This window comes from Phaethon lepturus, unplaced genomic scaffold (genome assembly GCF_000687285.1).
Source record: "Phaethon lepturus isolate BGI_N335 unplaced genomic scaffold, ASM68728v1 scaffold18282, whole genome shotgun sequence".
NCBI lineage: Eukaryota > Metazoa > Chordata > Aves > Phaethontiformes > Phaethontidae > Phaethon > Phaethon lepturus.
In genome coordinates, this window is record NW_010522814.1 from 31,036 (window position 1) to 48,620 (window position 17,585).

General features: G+C 39.0%; 1 protein-coding gene across 1 annotated transcript in view; it reads right to left on the minus strand.

Annotated features, from left to right (window-relative positions):
* BZW2 (basic leucine zipper and W2 domains 2) overlaps positions 1–17,443 on the minus strand; it is a 30,856-nt gene extending 13,413 nt beyond the window's left edge. Inside the window, exons 1-6 of the mRNA XM_010281945.1 lie at positions 17,368–17,443; positions 15,324–15,500; positions 13,963–14,066; positions 12,132–12,197; positions 5,661–5,796; positions 1,534–1,643 (exon numbers count right to left, since the gene is read on the minus strand). Of these exons, the coding sequence (XP_010280247.1) occupies positions 1,534–1,643; positions 5,661–5,796; positions 12,132–12,197; positions 13,963–14,066; positions 15,324–15,500; positions 17,368–17,443 (669 nt within the window). The remainder of the gene's footprint in view (positions 1–1,533; positions 1,644–5,660; positions 5,797–12,131; positions 12,198–13,962; positions 14,067–15,323; positions 15,501–17,367) is intronic.
* Positions 17,444–17,585: the final 142 nt, after the last annotated feature.

The following is a 17,585-nucleotide window of genomic DNA, read 5'->3' on the forward strand; positions in this document are numbered from 1 at the left end:
CAAAGGAATAGACGGTAAAGCCATTCTATGCAAAGCACATTTACCATGCCCTCCCAGTGCGTCCACACATTTACCTCTTAAGGAAAACACACTTAGCAACACACATGTGGCCCAGGCACCCTGGCCTGATGACGCTACTCTGCTGAGCAATGATTACCACTAATGTATCATTTAACAAAAATCACAAAATCCACTTTGTACTGTTAACAGTAACTCCTGTAGGCATTTCTAATTCAAAGACACTGTCAATCTATGATTTATGAAAGTCCAGCTACCTAGAAAAGTTAAAAATACTCTTAAAAACTGCTACAGCAAATGCCCCATCTTGGCAAGGATTCAACGGCATTTGCTTACCATCCAGTTCTTGGTGGCTAACAATGATTTGTGGGATGGATTGCACTTTTTTTCAAAGCAGCTAGAGACTCTCAATCTGTTTACTTACTGAAAATGAGATTAAGAAGAAACTTTTAATGAAGGCATCTATGCTAGGCAACATCATCTGATACTTCATAGTTGTTTAATATAGCAGCATAACGAGAGCCAACAGCTGAAAGTTTTAAGTCAGTCAAGTTTGAGATGGAAATAGTATGTGGTTTGCTTTTTTCCCCTCTCTAATAAACAGCGTAATTAGCCCATTTCCCAGCTTTATGGCAAATTATTCATGACTTGGACTCTTAGAATCGAATACAAATTGAAGAGATGAAGGGGTGTGGGAGGCTGCTTCACTTTTGAAAGATTCTTGCTTAATCATAAATTATTGAGGTAGAAACAGGAAATACTACTGAAATTCTCCAGGCAGTGCTACACAGGATGTAGCACATTTGGTTGGATTATCACAGCAGCAATCTTTTTGAGGATTAAAAAAACCCTATTGAGCTTCAGAAAGACACTGGGAGAGAAAGGCACACAACATTGCTGCATATTCATACATACTCTAAATACCTCAGGCCATTGCTACAAACCCAGAGCACAGGTTTTGAGTCCAAAGGCTGAAAGCCTTCCTCTGCATTGCTCCTACTAGGTCTGCTGTAATCACTGCAGGACCATTTATGCTACCCATACGGCTACTGCTGCAGAAAATCAGCTTACTGTGCTTTCGCTATACTACTTAAACAGTCACTTTGGAAACTTATATTCCAATCATAACCCTTTATACCTTATTATTTACAAAACTAAAACATATTTCAAAAAAATATAAGTCCTCACACACAGTTGCTGATGGTGTGTGTTTTGCTAGCAGTGGTTAGAAAAAAACCTATTTAATTAATTCCCAAGCCCCATATATACAGTCTTTCAGAAGGAATTTAACTACAGGAAAAACAGAGATAGAATGTAAAAACATGTGATATTTAATATTCCTGAACGTGTATCAGTGCTACAGCCATAACAATATTGCTGTGATTTAAAATATTTAAAAAATGCTAAGAGAGTCTGAGGAGGAATTAACATGCTTACAGCAAACTACCATCTGCACTTTATTTCCTTCTCTTTCCCAACGAGAGATAAGGATTATTGAAAATATATTGTACTCACTAGCAATCTCTTATCGAGGTTGGCTTTTCTTAAAGCAGAGGTAACAGAATTGGCATCCTTCTCTGCCATCCATGCTTTAAAAAGCTTCACAGCAAAAGAGGCTGCAATCCCTGTTTGAGAAAAAACACAAAACATGCTTGAGCAATTTTCAACATGAATTAGAGATGACTCTAAGAATTACAACATTACAAAATGGTTCCAAGAATATGGAATGAAAACACATTTATGACAACAGGACCAAACATGTAGAGCTGAAATGCTCATTTTTTTCTTTAATGCAGTATTAATTTTCTGAAGTACACTCTATCTTTTGATTCTGTATTGCCCATCTCCATTAAACTGTTCAAAGGTTTTCTTTGCAATTATTTTCCTACCTCCCCAATTTACAGACCAAGTCCAATGCAAAAGGAAAAATTATGCGTTAAATCAGTTAGGAAATGAAGGCACAAAATAATGAAGGATAGTCAGGAAGAAGAACTGAAAAAACACCTCTTCAAAGGGATTTTTAGCAAGTCCTGGAACAGGTCTAAGTAACTTTGCAACTTCAAGGTAACTGATTGTACCCCATCCTCCTAGAAGGCGTTTAGAAGCTGGCAGGACCGGGCACAAATACTACTTTAAGTGGAAAAATTCCTTTCTCAAGGCACAACATAGTATTTTGTGCATTAGATAAAATGCACTCTAGCTCTGCTAGCTCTGGCTTTCCCAGGGAAGATAGGAAACCATTAGCCCCACACCTCCTGTTTCCTACAGCAGCACCACCGTGGCTCTGCTCTGGCTTCTCAGCTGGAAAGCGGCAACTGCAGGGAGCTGAAGGAAGCTGAAAGGTCTCAGAGATGGAGACCCAGCTCATCCTTGAAGAAGGTCCCCTGTAGGCCACTTATGTGTCTCAATACAACACTCGTATCAACATTTCCAGTGCTATTGAGGCTGGTGATAATGACAATGGTATAGTATGCTACAGACTAAAATATTACAATTTTCTGTTTCACCTCCAAAGAGTCCTGAAGTTCTGAGAGCTAGATGGGGCCTACTGGTAGGAAGCAGCTTCATCATTCTGAGACGCTTTATAGATAGATATCCATTCTTTTTATTTCTGAGATACATTGACTAAATGAGTCATCAAAGAACAAAAGAGATTATTCCCACAGCAGTGTGAACTTCATTAACATTCATTACAGATCTTCACTGTTACGACAGCTTTGGCAACCTTATTTCAAGAGATTAGTTTTAAGGCATGAGCCTTAGAGAAGTGCTACATAGAACCATGGATGCACAATGCCACGCCAACAGAAGCCTACAAATACTACTTTGGGCTTGTTTTACATGTTGTACAGCAGGTTCCAAGTTAAACCAGCATCATGCAGTGATCCTAAATATTGTAGATTGACCAGTCAAGACTGACAAAGCCTGGTCAATCTACAGGGGACCTAGGTGTAACTACCACCTGTCATTTCTGAACCTGCAAATACAGTTTAGCATATCCAACATATGTGTTGGAACATATGCTTATGTGTTGAATACCAAAATTGAATGGAATGGTTTCTGTCACGAAGCACTGTCCCAATACCCATGTCCTAAACCCTTTTTCAAGTTTTAGCTTAAAACAAGTTTTATGCCAGTACAGTATTAGAGGGAAGTTGTTCTAGGCTTTCGCTACCCACATATGTTTTCAAATTTACTACTAATTTACAGCCCAAATTTATCACTGGCCAGTTCCTATACTCTTCATGTGCTGCCACTGTCTTCTCCTTTAAACAGCTCTTCTTCTATTTTTTCCCCCTATTTGCAGAAAGTAACTTGAGCAATTCACATTTTACTGATTAACCGTGTTAGCTGTTAGTCGCATTTTCACTTTTTTCAGCGTGGGTGACAAGAAGGGTACACTTAACCCTGATGAGATTCCACCACTGCCTAGACCTTTCTGTCTCTGCTAGAAGTAAGTTAGCCATCACCAAAAGACATTTTTTTTCCGGCTATACATCACAGTAAAAGTAATGAAAACACCGAAAAAGGGTACTCCTAAAATGAATTAGGTATTTGCCCTCAAACTTGACAGATCTCCTGTCCACACAATCTGCCCTTATCTCACTTTCAGCCAGTTCTTTGCTAGTGTTACAATTCCCATGCTGACCAACAACTCCTGCAGCTCACCTAATTGTTTCCTCATGTATTTTAACCTCACCTGCCTGCAGCATTGTTTTTTGTAAATCAAAGAAAGTATCAAGTTTATTCTTATATGATCTACCTGTTTTAAGTCTTGCTTTTTCCTGTTTTTCAGTTATCTTCACATCTTTAATTATTCTTCCATAAAAGATCTATTCCAGAACACTGATTGAACAATCTTTTCCTCAAGTGGTACCAGTACATTTTTAGCATATATAAACCAGGAACCGAAAGTATACATAAGCTTCTGACAAAAGTTTGGGGCTCTTAGAATCACAAGTTCATAATGCAAATGGAATTTGTTCTAGGATGTGGACAAAGCAATTATATTCTTAAAATGTTAAATTTGAAATACAACAAATTACTTGAGTTTTAAAAATGTGAGGTTTCAGATGCCTCTTGTCTTCCCATAACTAGAAACAGACTTTGATCTAAAAAAAATGTAGGCAATCACTCTAAGACACGGATTAGTGCTTTTGTTTGAATTTTCTCCTAGTTTAATTCTGATTCCAGAAGCTGTGGGTGATGACAGAGCAAAGCTGCAGCTGTGGCTTTTCTTTCTGCAGCATTTAGAAAACAAATGTAATGGTTAGCACTCTGTAAATGAGAACGTGGAAGTTAGAATACTTTTTTTTTTTTTAATGAACATTAGAATACATTTTAGCTAATATATAGCGCTTTAACAAAACCGAAAAGATTTCATGAAAACTGTTCAACACCAACAGTGCATTTGCAATTATTCTAGATAGTCAGTAACTGGCAGAGAAAGACACTGTTGAGCAAGCATTTGGAAAATCAGGACTCCAAGGTAGATGGCTATAAATAAATAAAACCCTCCAAAAAAAAGGAAAAAGTCCTATCAAAAAGGGATTATACCCTAAGACTGAAAGAACAGTTATTCATTATATGGTAAATACAAGTCCACGGAAAGTGTATTGATCACTACTGGTACGAAGGTAAAACAAGGGTTTGAATTGGGTTTTTTTCTTCTGCAATATCCAGTCGGCCTGCATGTACTCTCTGTCCCACTTCACCCTCACGTGCACAAGACATTGGCAACACTTGAAAAAATGCTAATAGACATACCTCAGGAACAGATGTTATACTTCACACTTTTACAGTATCACAATAATTAATATATTCTACAGTTTTGCACACACGTATAACTTCCAAAAAACTTAAATCCTTTGGTTTTGGGGTTTTTTTTTTTTGCTTTTTGTTGCTTTTTTCTATGTGTGACTGCCCTCTTATTAGGTTTCACAAAGTATGTTGGCCTGTCTGTATATGCTTCTGCTTTAAAATACTGATTTCTCTTGTACATGTTGTGGTTCAACGCGGCAGGTAGCTAAAACAACCACACAGCCATGCGCTCACCCTGCTCCCCCACCCCGCAGTGGGATGGGGGAGAGAATTGGGGAAAAAAACGTAGAACTTGTGGGTTGGGATGAAGACAGTTTAATAGGACAGGGCAAAAAAAAATTCTAATTATAATAATAAAAGAATATACAAAACAAGTGATGCACAGCACAATTGCTCACCACCCGCTGACCGATGCCCAGTTCGTTCCCGAGTCGCGGCACCTTCCCGGCCAACTCCCCCAGTTTTTTACTGACATCGTATGGTATGGAATGTCCCTTGGGCAGTTGGGGTCGGCTGTCCCTGCTGTGCCCCGTCCCAGCTTCCCATGCACCCCCAGCCTCCTCGCTGGCAGCCCAGCGTGAGAGGCTGAGCAGTCCTCGACTGCTTAGCAACAACTAAAAACACCAGTATGGTATCAATATTATCTTCATCCCAAAGCCAAAATACACCACTATACCAGCAGCCATCAGGAAGAAAATTAACTCGCTCCCAGCTGAAACCAGGACAGTACAGTTACAGGCTTCCAACATATAAAATAAGTTGCAATAAAATACATCTCCTATTAAAGCTAACATAAGAAAAAAGATAATATAGAAAATTACCTTCTTTGACTATATTGTCAGTGAAGAGGCTTGTTAAAATTGTAGCAGGAAGAGTCCCGTTGGCTAACAGGATGCCAGAAAGCATTGCCAGCTTTGTCTGTTCTGTCTCAGTAAAGGCTTTAAGAAACAGCAGAAGCTGTGGGTCAGACAAAAAAAAAAAAAAAAAGGAATAAAAAGATATGTTTGAGCCATAGGCAATGATAAGAGGTAGAGATGAATATTATGAGCCTGTTTCTTATTTCTCAAGAAGTCCCACTATAATTAATAGCAATCATGTAAAAATCTGTCCTGAAGCATGGCAGTGCCATTTCACCGTTCGCTTGTAACTTCACTTTCCCTAAGGATGCAAACATGTGGAATACACCCTTACTCAGGGAGACAAGGCCCGTCTTCTCCAAATATACATACATATGTGTAAAAATAAAAGTGCTTGTTAAAGGCTTAAGACCCACAGAAATTACAGGATCACAGGTTTTCTCATTTCAACAGGCTGACTGGAGCCTGCCCATTCACATCTTCCATCTTCGGACTAAGCCCCACACACAGTTGCAGCTCATTTTCTAGCTTACAAAAACTGTTACTCATGCAAACAATAAAAGGATGAGAAAGTTTCCTGTTTTCCTTTTGGGGAAGGGAACACAGCACAATTACAATAGATTTTCTATTGGCTAAAATAAGAAATATCTTTCAAGTTCAGACATTCTTGATAAAGGTGACAAAGAAGAGACAGGAACAAAAGCTGCTTTAAGACCTCGCCATTCCCACTACTACAAGAGGAAAGAAATAGCTTGAGAAAAAAATTACAAATGTCACCATCTTAAGTGCTCGAAGATCTGAACTACATATTTACCTCTTAAAAGTCTAAAAATGGCAATTAATTCTATTTTAAATATCTTAATTTCATATGTTAAAATTAGTAACTTGAAAGCGCATTGATGAAGTACCTTACACCTCTTTGTCTTTACATCAGGGAAAAAGTTGTGCAAAATGAGATTTTGTCAAGAAAACATTATTGTTAACAGTAATGCTATTAACGTGTCATTAACAATCGTAATATGGGTGATTGGGAAAAGGAGCCTAGACAGCAAAGGGCAGCTTCATTCATTGCAAAAAGCTGCTGACTCCATCAGAAGCTGGCTTACAAATTTACTGTTGCCACAAAAAAAAAAAAAAAAAAAAAGGAAAAGAAAAAAAAAAGACTGCAGACATCCATTTCTGGAGTTAAAAAGGAATACTCGTTTCATTCTTCAGCTACCAGTGCTTTATTTGGCTACCTTCTGCTGTCATGACACCCTTTTTCCTTCTCCAAATGAGCAATACATGGAATCAAAGCAGAACAGCTCATTCTGATGGAAAATTCCCACACGGTTTCTAAACTAAGGGTATATCTTAATTACCAAATCCCACCCATACAAAGGGACAGAATATCACACGTGCCCCTGTGCTTGTTTGTTACCATGGTCAGTGAGAGCTCTTCTCCAAGATATCTAAGCAGCTTATCGTTAACTGTAAAGCTTTATGAATATAGTGATATTTTAACAATCTGGATAACTAATGAAGTAAATTATTAAAACTCATGCAGTGTTTCATCAATAGCTCTGCTCTGTATCAGTGAACAGAACTGAAAAAAAGCCTCATTCATACGGTAGTACTTACATAACAACGTCAGCTTTAAATTACAGCTTACACAGGCCTGAATGATTCAGCCACAGACAAATCATTTGGGTTTTTTTAGGGGGCTTCAGCCAAATGATTGCAACATGCAGTTTTAGCTTACGAACTGTAAAATCTCAAGGTGTAATTTTATTTCAGCAAACTCTGACTCACAACCAAAAAATGTATGAAAATTTGGGATGCAGATGAATGGAACTATTATTTCTAAACATATGGATGCGAAACAAGTGGTGTGCTGTATTTCCAAATGCAGCAATCAACTGGTATATATAATGGTGCAGGGTAAAGAAACTCCAGGGCCACATTTAATGGCAAAACTGAAAACATTTTTACAGAATTTCAATATAAGCCTAAGTGTAAAATGGAGGCCTGGGGAATTAACGTTTTCTTTATACAAGCTTTATTAACAATACTGTACGAAAATGAGATCTGCACAAGAAAAAAATGGGAATAAGACCTTTTGCTCTTTACAGTAAGTGCTGAGACTGTTAAGAAAGAGGAAACAACTTTAGATTTCTGTGTAGCTCACTTTTTTTCTTTCTGCTCCCATATAAGCAACAGATGAGGATTTTGATTAGAAAGTGGTCACACTGACTACTTTAACATGACAGACCAGGTTCTGATATACTTCTGAGCTGTAACCTCCATTGGGTTTTGTCAATAATGACGAGATCATGAACAGTTATGCCCATTCATGTCAGATTTGAGTCATGACAGCAGGAGATCCAGCTGCAAAGCCAGAGTTATGCAGTCCAAGGTGGAGAAGGATTCTAAGAGAAAGACATCCAAATATTTATCAACTCTAGTTTTGAGAAATCTATACTTGTTTCAATGTTTTGGAAGGTCTGAAATCACGTATCTATGAAAGTTCACAGCCTCATCCTCTCCCCCTTCCGCTGAAACATCCTTCTGGCAAGTCTCTCAGCATGAGTCTGAATTACGGTGTTCTTGAATTCTACCCCACTGCAGTATGTTTTGAGCAGGAACCTCATCTTCTACGCATCTCTCACTACTTGAAGTGCTGTTGGTGCTATTAGCATAATTTTTGGTTTACTAATATTTTTTAAAAGCAGCTCAAATAAACTTATACATGTAATTTTCTGCTGTTCAAGGATATTATTCTATACTTTCAAGCAATTGTGAAACATAGTCGAATTTAGAGGGAGACTGGGTGACAGGAAGAATCAAAACCTTTAATAAACCCACTTAAAAACCATCAAAAAGAACAAAATGTTCAGTTCAAAGCGGTTGTTTCACATTTTTATTGCTGATTACTTTAAGAGCTCTTCTTTGACTATCATGATTACAAACCTCATCAGGGAATTCACAAAACGTCCAAGTCACTTCAGAATAGTACCAAACCACCCACAGAAAGTTCTCCAAGCTGATGCTTCCCTGCTGTTAGCCAAGCACTGGCATTACTGCTTTTGTTACAGATGGAGGCTGATTCCAGGCATAAAATGTGCAGTTCTGGCTCAGAATTTTGTATTTTTATCATAGCTGTAAGAACTCCCACCTATTTAAGTGGGAGTTCAGAATGCCTAATAAGTATAAGACCAGACCTAATACGTTGTTGCATGATATTTTTGTCTTTAAGTAGACAAAAGTCTTTTAGGCACAAATTCTGCGCATAGAAGATATGCACAAGTAAACACATACACACAACATTAAAAAGCATACAAGAAAAAAGTGCTTCTGCTCTCTTTTTGCAATTTGGAAACATTAGTAGTGAAAATTGAGGAATTTTATCCACACAAGGAGTCTGGTGTCTTTTTATATCTTCACTATCTGAAGTGGCCTGTTGCTTTAGCATCTGACAGTTTGTTACATCTGTAGACAGCACTGAATTGTCAGCAACTGAGAAGGCAGCTACCATAACAGATACCTGCCGACTGATTCTTGCCTTTCATTTAGCTGACTTAAAGCATCTCTGTTTACTCCCCATTTGATCTCAGAATATTATTTTCCTCTTATTTCATAATTCCCAGCTTGACTTAGGGTTCTTTCATTAAGAAAATAGGAGCACGAACACAGGACCTCATAACATTTCCCAGTACTTCAGATGTCCTCATGTGACTCAGTAATATTTACCACTGTTAAGACCAAAAATACTTATCTCTATTCTACCCCAATTTTGACAATAAAAAACCTATATAGAATGCTACCTAAACATGCAAACACACTATATATACAGCTAATACTGCATTCTTCATCCACTGACTGGAACAGAAATACATATGTAAGAAAGATGAACACAAATTTGGAACCGAGAATTTTACTGGAATTATTGCAAAATGTTGTCATAGGTCTACACCAGTACACTGGACAGTGCTCATACGAACTTAAGCTGCCTATATCAAAAAACTGCAGGTGAACAATGCACTTAAACATCTTTGCCTCCTGTTGAAATCGCTTACACAAAATAATTTAGATGTAAAAATTTAGGTGTATGGTTTGCTTATGTCACTAGAAGAAAGAGTAAGTGGCAATTATGGAGGGAGAGAGTGAGGAAATAAAACATCTGGAAGCTAAAAGCAGACAAAAAATGGAAAGATGCTGGGAAATAATAATGTCCTAAAGACAAAATTATGAACTAGAGGACAAAGCAAATACTTGTACAAATACAGCCATTTAAGAGAATCTCTCTTGAAAGAGAAGTCCAACTGACACCATCTCCTCCTTTAGGGTGAAATTGCTGGTATTGCCTTGGTTTTTTTTTAGCATGACTTTTTCTGTGATAAGAGCTACTTTTCCCCCAAGTGCTCTAGCTGCCTAATGAATCTAACAGAAAAAACACCTTCATTGCTGGGACAGTGACCCACGAAACAACATCAAGGAGTCGCTCTCTTGCTTTTCTAAACATTGACTAACTGCAGTAGTCCTTGAACTACTAAATCTTGCAGAAACACCTTCTAGAAATACTAATGTTTCTATCCTCTGACCCTCTATGAGCAGCTACGCTCATACAAGTTATGGCACACAGTGACTAAAGCATTAAATAGTTAAAAACCCAGCAGGTGAGAAGACAGTCACTTGGTGGGTTCATACAAGCGAGGTGAGGGAGAAGATAAGCAAAAGGCATCTATGAATAGTCCTCAAGGTTTCTAAGGCAATGACAGCACATGTGCGATACACAGGCCCAGACCTTCACAACCACCTTCCCGGTTTCCAATTTTCAGATAAACTGCATTAACTGAGGAAGAGAGTGCACCCGGCACCCATGCCGAAAGGCCAGGTCCCCAGGAGCGACAGCAAGATTCACAGAGCGCAGGGCTAAGCGTGCTGATGGAAAAGTTACCCCCTGGGCTACGACCACTATGCAAACTTAATCTCATGGTGTAATTACACGATGTAATCTGGCACTGAAAGCTATACAAAAAGAATGTACATAAAATTGACATTTGCAGTCTGCAAGGTGAACAAGCCCACTCTGACCCCGTGCTGCCACAGCTAGGATGCTTCGGATGGCTGTACCGCACTGTCACACTGTACTGCAAATTACCGCTTTCTCTCGAGCTAGCGTATGGCTAACCTTCAGATGAGAGCCACTTGCTCCTCAACTGGAGAGTCAAATTAGACATAACCATAGCCTCATCTTGTTACTAAGCACGCAAAGTGAATGCTTAGAAACTACAGGATTCAAACCCAAGCAAGTTACAGAAGAGAGAGGAGGCGGCTTGAATTGACATGGCATTTGCTTAATATGCTGAACACTCTCTGAAACTTGAATGCTATGAGTCAGCGCTTCTCATGTCAATGATTATAGTAATTAACAGTAAGAACATTACATTTGTGTGGGGATAGAGGTAAATTTAGATCTTCAGAATGATGTATTGAGCAATCAGCGTCAGTTAATAGGCATGCTGGCCACAAGTGCAAAAATAATTTCCTATATGAGCAAGAATGTATAAATTAGAGACAAATTTATTCAGACACAAGAGGTGGTGGTGAGGCATCATGCTCCAGACTTATCCTCACTCGACCTTTGCAGCAATCCTTCTTATGTTTAAATAATATGGAAACACACTTTCACTTTTAACATGTTGTTTTAGTCACAGGACAGGTTTTGCCATTATCAGCATGCCTGTCAACTTAAAGCACAACACAGTGTTTGCTACTTATTCAGGCCATTAGAAAAAGATATTTACATCTGTTACTAGGAAGTCAAAATAAATCTGTATTTTGTTTCTTAAAAATTTCTACCCAGATTTCTCCCGTCTCCTTAGAATTCAGTATCACAAAGCAAAACAACATCCACAAATATCCACTACAGTCTCACAGGCAAATCCTGAGCACTCTGCCAGTGGTGATGACTTTCTCTTGCACACATCAATGGCCTCAAATACAAAAACTTGTGGTTAGCAGTCATTCCACAATGCAGGAGTAGTTTAATACTCATACATCAAGTGACATTCTGCACAGCAGATTTGCATTTATTCTATGGGGGGAAAAAAAAACAGACAGCTGTTCTACTAGCAGGACAGGACAGTTCTTGTCATTAAGAACTATATCCCAAAGCATATCTAAGTTCTGCACAGAAATGCCTGAGATAAGAAGATGAGCTTGGTCAAAGCAACCAAAGGAAGGATTAATTCAGAATTCCTCTACATCAAGTGTGGCCAGCAGTATTCCCACAGAGCTAAATTTGCAGACAAAAGCTGCCAGCTGTAGATTCCACCCTCTTTTCCAGTACAGCTAAATAAAATATGTAACAGTGCCGCAGTTGTACATGTACAATTATATTAGACATAAGGTAAAAAGCATTAACGCTTAAGAGAAGACTGCCACCAACATTACCTTTTTGATTTCATCTTCAAATGCTTTCTCCAGATATTTGTATCTCCTGATAAGTTTATTGAAGACCTAAAGATAAACACAGATTAACTTTAAAAATATGACAATTGCAGCCAACCTTCTTTACAAAAAAGACAAAGGGAAACAAGACTGTCACTATTGAATCCATAAGGAGTATCTTTGACTAATCTGTGATATGACAATTTTTTCTTTTTATTATCTCTACAGCAGGAAAAAAAAAGTAGGAAGTACTGCTGGCTTCTTATACTCTAATATTCCACTGCACAGTTTTCCTTTAGACATTGTTTCCAGGAAATAAGCAGCCAGCAGAATGGTAGTCATCTGTTGCATTGTCTGTCTCATGGCAGACCGTGAAACATCCTTCTCTAAGTTTGTTCACAAGTGGAAAAATACAAGTTTTGCAATTCTTGCTTCATAGAGCAATGTTTCAATCAGATAATTTACTATCGTCTTTTTTGCATTTCTCAACATTTTATTCCTATTCTACTTTTCACCCTATCCATAGATCAAAAGCAGGGGAAAGGAGGAGGAGAAGGAGGTTCATTCTGCAACCTTCCCCTGGTAGTGCAGCTCTCTGGGGAAGCTGTCAGGTGTAAGCCCATGGAGCGAGGCAGTCAGGTAGCACTGCTGGGCATCTTCAGTAGATGCAGGATCTTTGTCAAATCAAGTAACACGAATGCTTACAACAAAACACACGACTGCCAGGGACAGAGGAAGAATATTTGACAAAGCTTTTACAACAAGTATGTTCCTGGAAACACTTGTTCTCCAGTTTTCACCATTTTTTCCCATCATGCAACCAGATTATGAAAGCAGAAGCAGCACAGGTGCAGGGCGCATTCAGAGGGACAGATAAGAAATTAAATAAACAAATCACTGCTCTCACTACCGTACAAAGGGCACAAAACATATGACTCACTGTCACAGGTAAAAAGGTTTATACGGGGAACAGATGACATTGTTGTCAGGCTGGATGGTGGTGGGGGGAGAAATTAAAGTTTAAATTCACTTTTCAGAGAATGTAAAATGCATTCAAACATCCTAAATGGTAGTATTTTGGCTCAGAACAAGCAAAAATCAAGTAGTGACCATGCTGAGAGGCAGACACACACAGAATTCTAATAAAATAATGCATAAAATAAGGTGTAAGATGAAAATGTAAGCTAGCATCTTGTTCGTATTTCCAAACACAATTCTGTATATTTTTTATAAGTACCTGTAAATGACAGAAGTACACTTCATAAGCAAATAATCTGCTAAAATAACAACACTAGCGATGGTCTTTTTTCTTGAAGACTTTTCAATCTGAATTGTTTGCATGACTAAAACCACAAAAAATAGACACACTACTGGTTCATTTGGGAGTCACAGTAAGAAATTACCTAGAAGATAAGGAAGCTTCAAACACTATTTTCGCCTAGCTCCACTTTTTCAGAATACAGTAAGAGCTCTATATCCCATTATGCATGAAAAAAACTGAAGAGGTCTATGAAAGGATACATCTCTTCAGGCATTAGCTACAAAATGTTGCCTTATTTAGGTGGATTCTTGTTTACAATGCAGAGAAACCAACAGCAAACTGAAATAAGTAAGACTGTTTTCTGTAAAAGAAAGCATTGTCAGCTGTGATCAGATTATCTTAGACATCCTATTTTCTTATCTAAAATGTGTAAGTTAGGGCAGATTACTGGTTAACTGAATTTTCAATTGCCCTGTAACTAGCCTATTGCAACCTAGAGAGTCTGCAGATGGTCCACTGTAATCTCTTTTGATACATAAACAGAAAACAGTAATCAACAACGCCTTTACTGACCTGAGCATAATTTCGGATGGCATCATGATCTTCATCTGCAAAAAATACACAGTGGCTGGTCATCTTGGTCTTGTCATTGTCATCTATGCGTGTGCCTCCAGGCGCTGAAAATAAAAAAGATAAAGGCAAGAAACAATGTCTCACTTTAGAGAATGTTCTATAATTATAAGATTTAGTAAGTCTAATAAAACTTACGTTAGTATCACTAATCACTAATATAATGATACAGTGTATATACATATAAAATAGTATCACTAATCACTAGTAACTAATTACGTTATGATTAATGTAATCACTAAAGGCAAGAGTAAGAGCTAGCAGGGCAGACTGGGGAAACAGAAGTACAGCTTTGTGAGGCTGTGGTGGCACCTGACAGAAGGGACAGCTGGCCAATACGCTGCACCTTAGACCACACAGACCTCACAGGACAGAGATCCAGGTCACACTAAGGAATCTTAGCTGTTTTTGAGAGCACTGAGTGTGATCCAGTAACTATGGGTTGGAGCACAAGCCTTGCGGATATTTTAACTACTACTTTAAACACCACAATAATGTAAATCCTTTCCAAAGAGAAACGTATTAGCTCTCTGTTACTAATTTGAGGACTTGGAACATCTCCCTAACTCCTCTAATGCTTACCAGGCCCATATAAACATCCAAAACACTGCTGCAAAAGTTTTCTCCTGGCTTATTTTGTTGAGAGCTTTTTTCCTAGATATTTCCATTGGCTTTTGTTTCCTGCAATACCTCAAGTCTTACAAAAATGTCTTTTCTTCTCAATATACCAAAGAGCAGGAAGCAGGAATCAAACCAACATGACCAGCAGAAAGAGCCAATTTATTCAAAATAGAAAGGAAGGCAAAAGGCATGTTTTCGCCCATGTGATACCTGGGAGAAATGCCCCATGAATATCCACTAAGCACTCCTCGTTATCCTTCGCTTCCCCTCTTACCTAGCCTTTGTTGCAATGTCCACAAAGCAAGCTTTGCAAGAGCTAATAACCTGGAGTGCTGTATTACACCTTCTCATGCTAATAAATTCCTCTGTTTCCCCTAGTTAGCACCTTTCTTATTTTCTTTGCTGTTGCATTTATATGCTGTTTGAGCTCAGACTGAAGGCTTCTCAGAGTAGTATCCATTTTTGTGGTATTTGCAGAATGCCTCACACAATCAATTCCCTAGGTATTACTGCACTACAAACAATAAACAATTCTATGATATGAGATCCAAAAAGCATCTAGATAACTGAAATCGTAATGCAGTGTATAATTTCCACTTTGTAAGGGAAGACAGCAAAGACAGACATCTTAAAAGAAGGAAGGCTGATCCTCAAAATTCTGCATCAGGTACACTGCAGTTTACCTAGCATGCTGCCAGCTACCAAAATATCAAAGAGTGTGTCAGCATAGCGGCGATAATCAAGCCGTGAACCAGTTGCATCCAGAAACTTGGCTATAGCCTCCAGGTCACTCCCAGCTTCATTGAGGCCTTGGACAATTGTATCCCTGAAGACTGTGGGTTCAAATTTCTCCTTTTCATCTGGAACAAAGGAGGAGAGAGTGTCAGTTTGAAACTTTCTGTTTAAAATTCCCTATCAGCCAGCAATTGAAATAACCATGGCACCTAAACATATTCTTCCTGTTCTGGTCAATGCACCCAAAGTTTGTTTGTTTGGCTTTTATTGCCTGTGGAAACTGTGCAGTGTTTACCCTTGCTTTCCCCTCCTCCTCATCCCCCCCAAAACACCAAAACACCTACAAACATACAGGAATAGATAAATAAAAGGGAGGAAAAGCAACTATTGAAATTGTTTTCAAATTGCATACTCTTGCTTCTCTTGTTGGAAGATATTATGCATTGCTAAATCTGATAGCAGAATAAAGGGTATGTCAGTTACGTGTGACAATCTCACTGTAGGAACACTCCATTTTTCATTTCTTGGTATTTTTCTCTAACTGTGGTCACATATGTAACATTTTCAAAAAACATTTTCAAGCCTTCAGGAAAAGAGGACATCAAGGTATTCATAAAAATACTTTTTGTGTAAACATTTAGGACCCTGCCACATGGCGTAACCAAGAATTTACCTTTCATATTCACAGATCTAAGCAGTACTAGGAACACAGAAATGCAGCACTCTCATCACATTTTCTACAGTTGTCCCTTGTTGAACTCAGTTAAGGTACAGTCTGACCCTGAGACAACATCCCTATGTCAAAGCCATCAGCCACAACAGATGTAACTGCAACCTCCAGATAAAGCTAGGTAGATGCCCCCATACCTCCTGCTGCTTTTGCTTGCAGGCTGTTAACAGCTTACCACAGACACTTGAAGTTTCTTAGCCAAGCAAGCCCTGACTTTATACAAGGTCACATACAAAATGCTTGGTACCGTCAAAATAACTCTGGACTTCAGAAACACAACTGCGACTTGTTCTGTGACACTCAAAAAACAGAACTAGTTTGTTATCACCTGCTGACACAAATGTTAATACAAGTTATTTAAAAAAACCTGCATGTGTTATATCCAGAAGATAAATCCAGGGATTTTAGTTACTAAGACAAATAAGGATTGGTAAAATTCCTGTCTAAACATATGCAGTCTGAAACGTGCCAGCTGCAACCCTCACAGGCTTTTTGGGAGAAGAGGTTCTTCCTTTTCTAAAGCGTCTTTGTCCTCTCAAGTGTGGACTTTACATACCCTCTGGCTGCAGGTTTTCTTTCTCTGCAACTCATAGTGCAGCTTTTTATCCCAAATATTAACTGAAAGACCTTGGTTTCCAATAGCCTTCCTTCCTCTAATCTCTTTCATCCAGCCACATTAGCCTTATAGCAATTAAATAACTATTTTATACACAATGCCTACTTTTATCAGCTTTAATATCTCTAATACATAAACATTTCTCTCTCTTCTTGTTCCCCTGCATGTACCTGGGGTGCACTCATTCTACCATCTTCAGAGCATCACTTGCACATTCTCCCTCTCTTCCAATGCATTCCCTTCCCCCGTAACAAGCGTACCCGGGAAGCACAAGCAGTCCCTCCCACTCAGCGTCCCAGGCCACTGGGAAGCTCAGGGGTCTAGTCGACCCGTCTTTCCAAGCAGCCTGGCAGCACGCAGCCAACAGCAGCTCCAGGGCTGTCTGTCAGACAAAAGAGGCATCATCGTATGTTCCAGAACCCCCCTGCTACGCCTAGCTTTTAGCGGCTTGTTGACTCTATTACCTAGCTCCAAGTGGGGTGCTGCCCCATCCCCCAAAGCTGACCTCCTCAGGCCAAAGCTGAGGATTACTCAACTCCATGGATGCCCATATACATACAGCACTATGATGGCATTCATCGCTCATGCAACCACCTCTTCGAACCCCAGCTTGTCCTGAGGCGATGCACAGAGTCACAGTGCCAACCTTGCTTCTCCCCTAGCACGCTCTTGTCATCCAATAAACTACTCAGTATGGTCCCCCTCTGAACTGCAAGCGACATCTTCCCAGGCTTTTACTTCACCCCAGACCTTGGAGATACTCAGGCTCTCAGTTGTGTTACCTCAACTTTCAGCTGTGATGAAGATCTGCAGTCTGCTGTTTGAATATTGATAGGCTGGATCGATGGGCAGAGGTCAATTGTA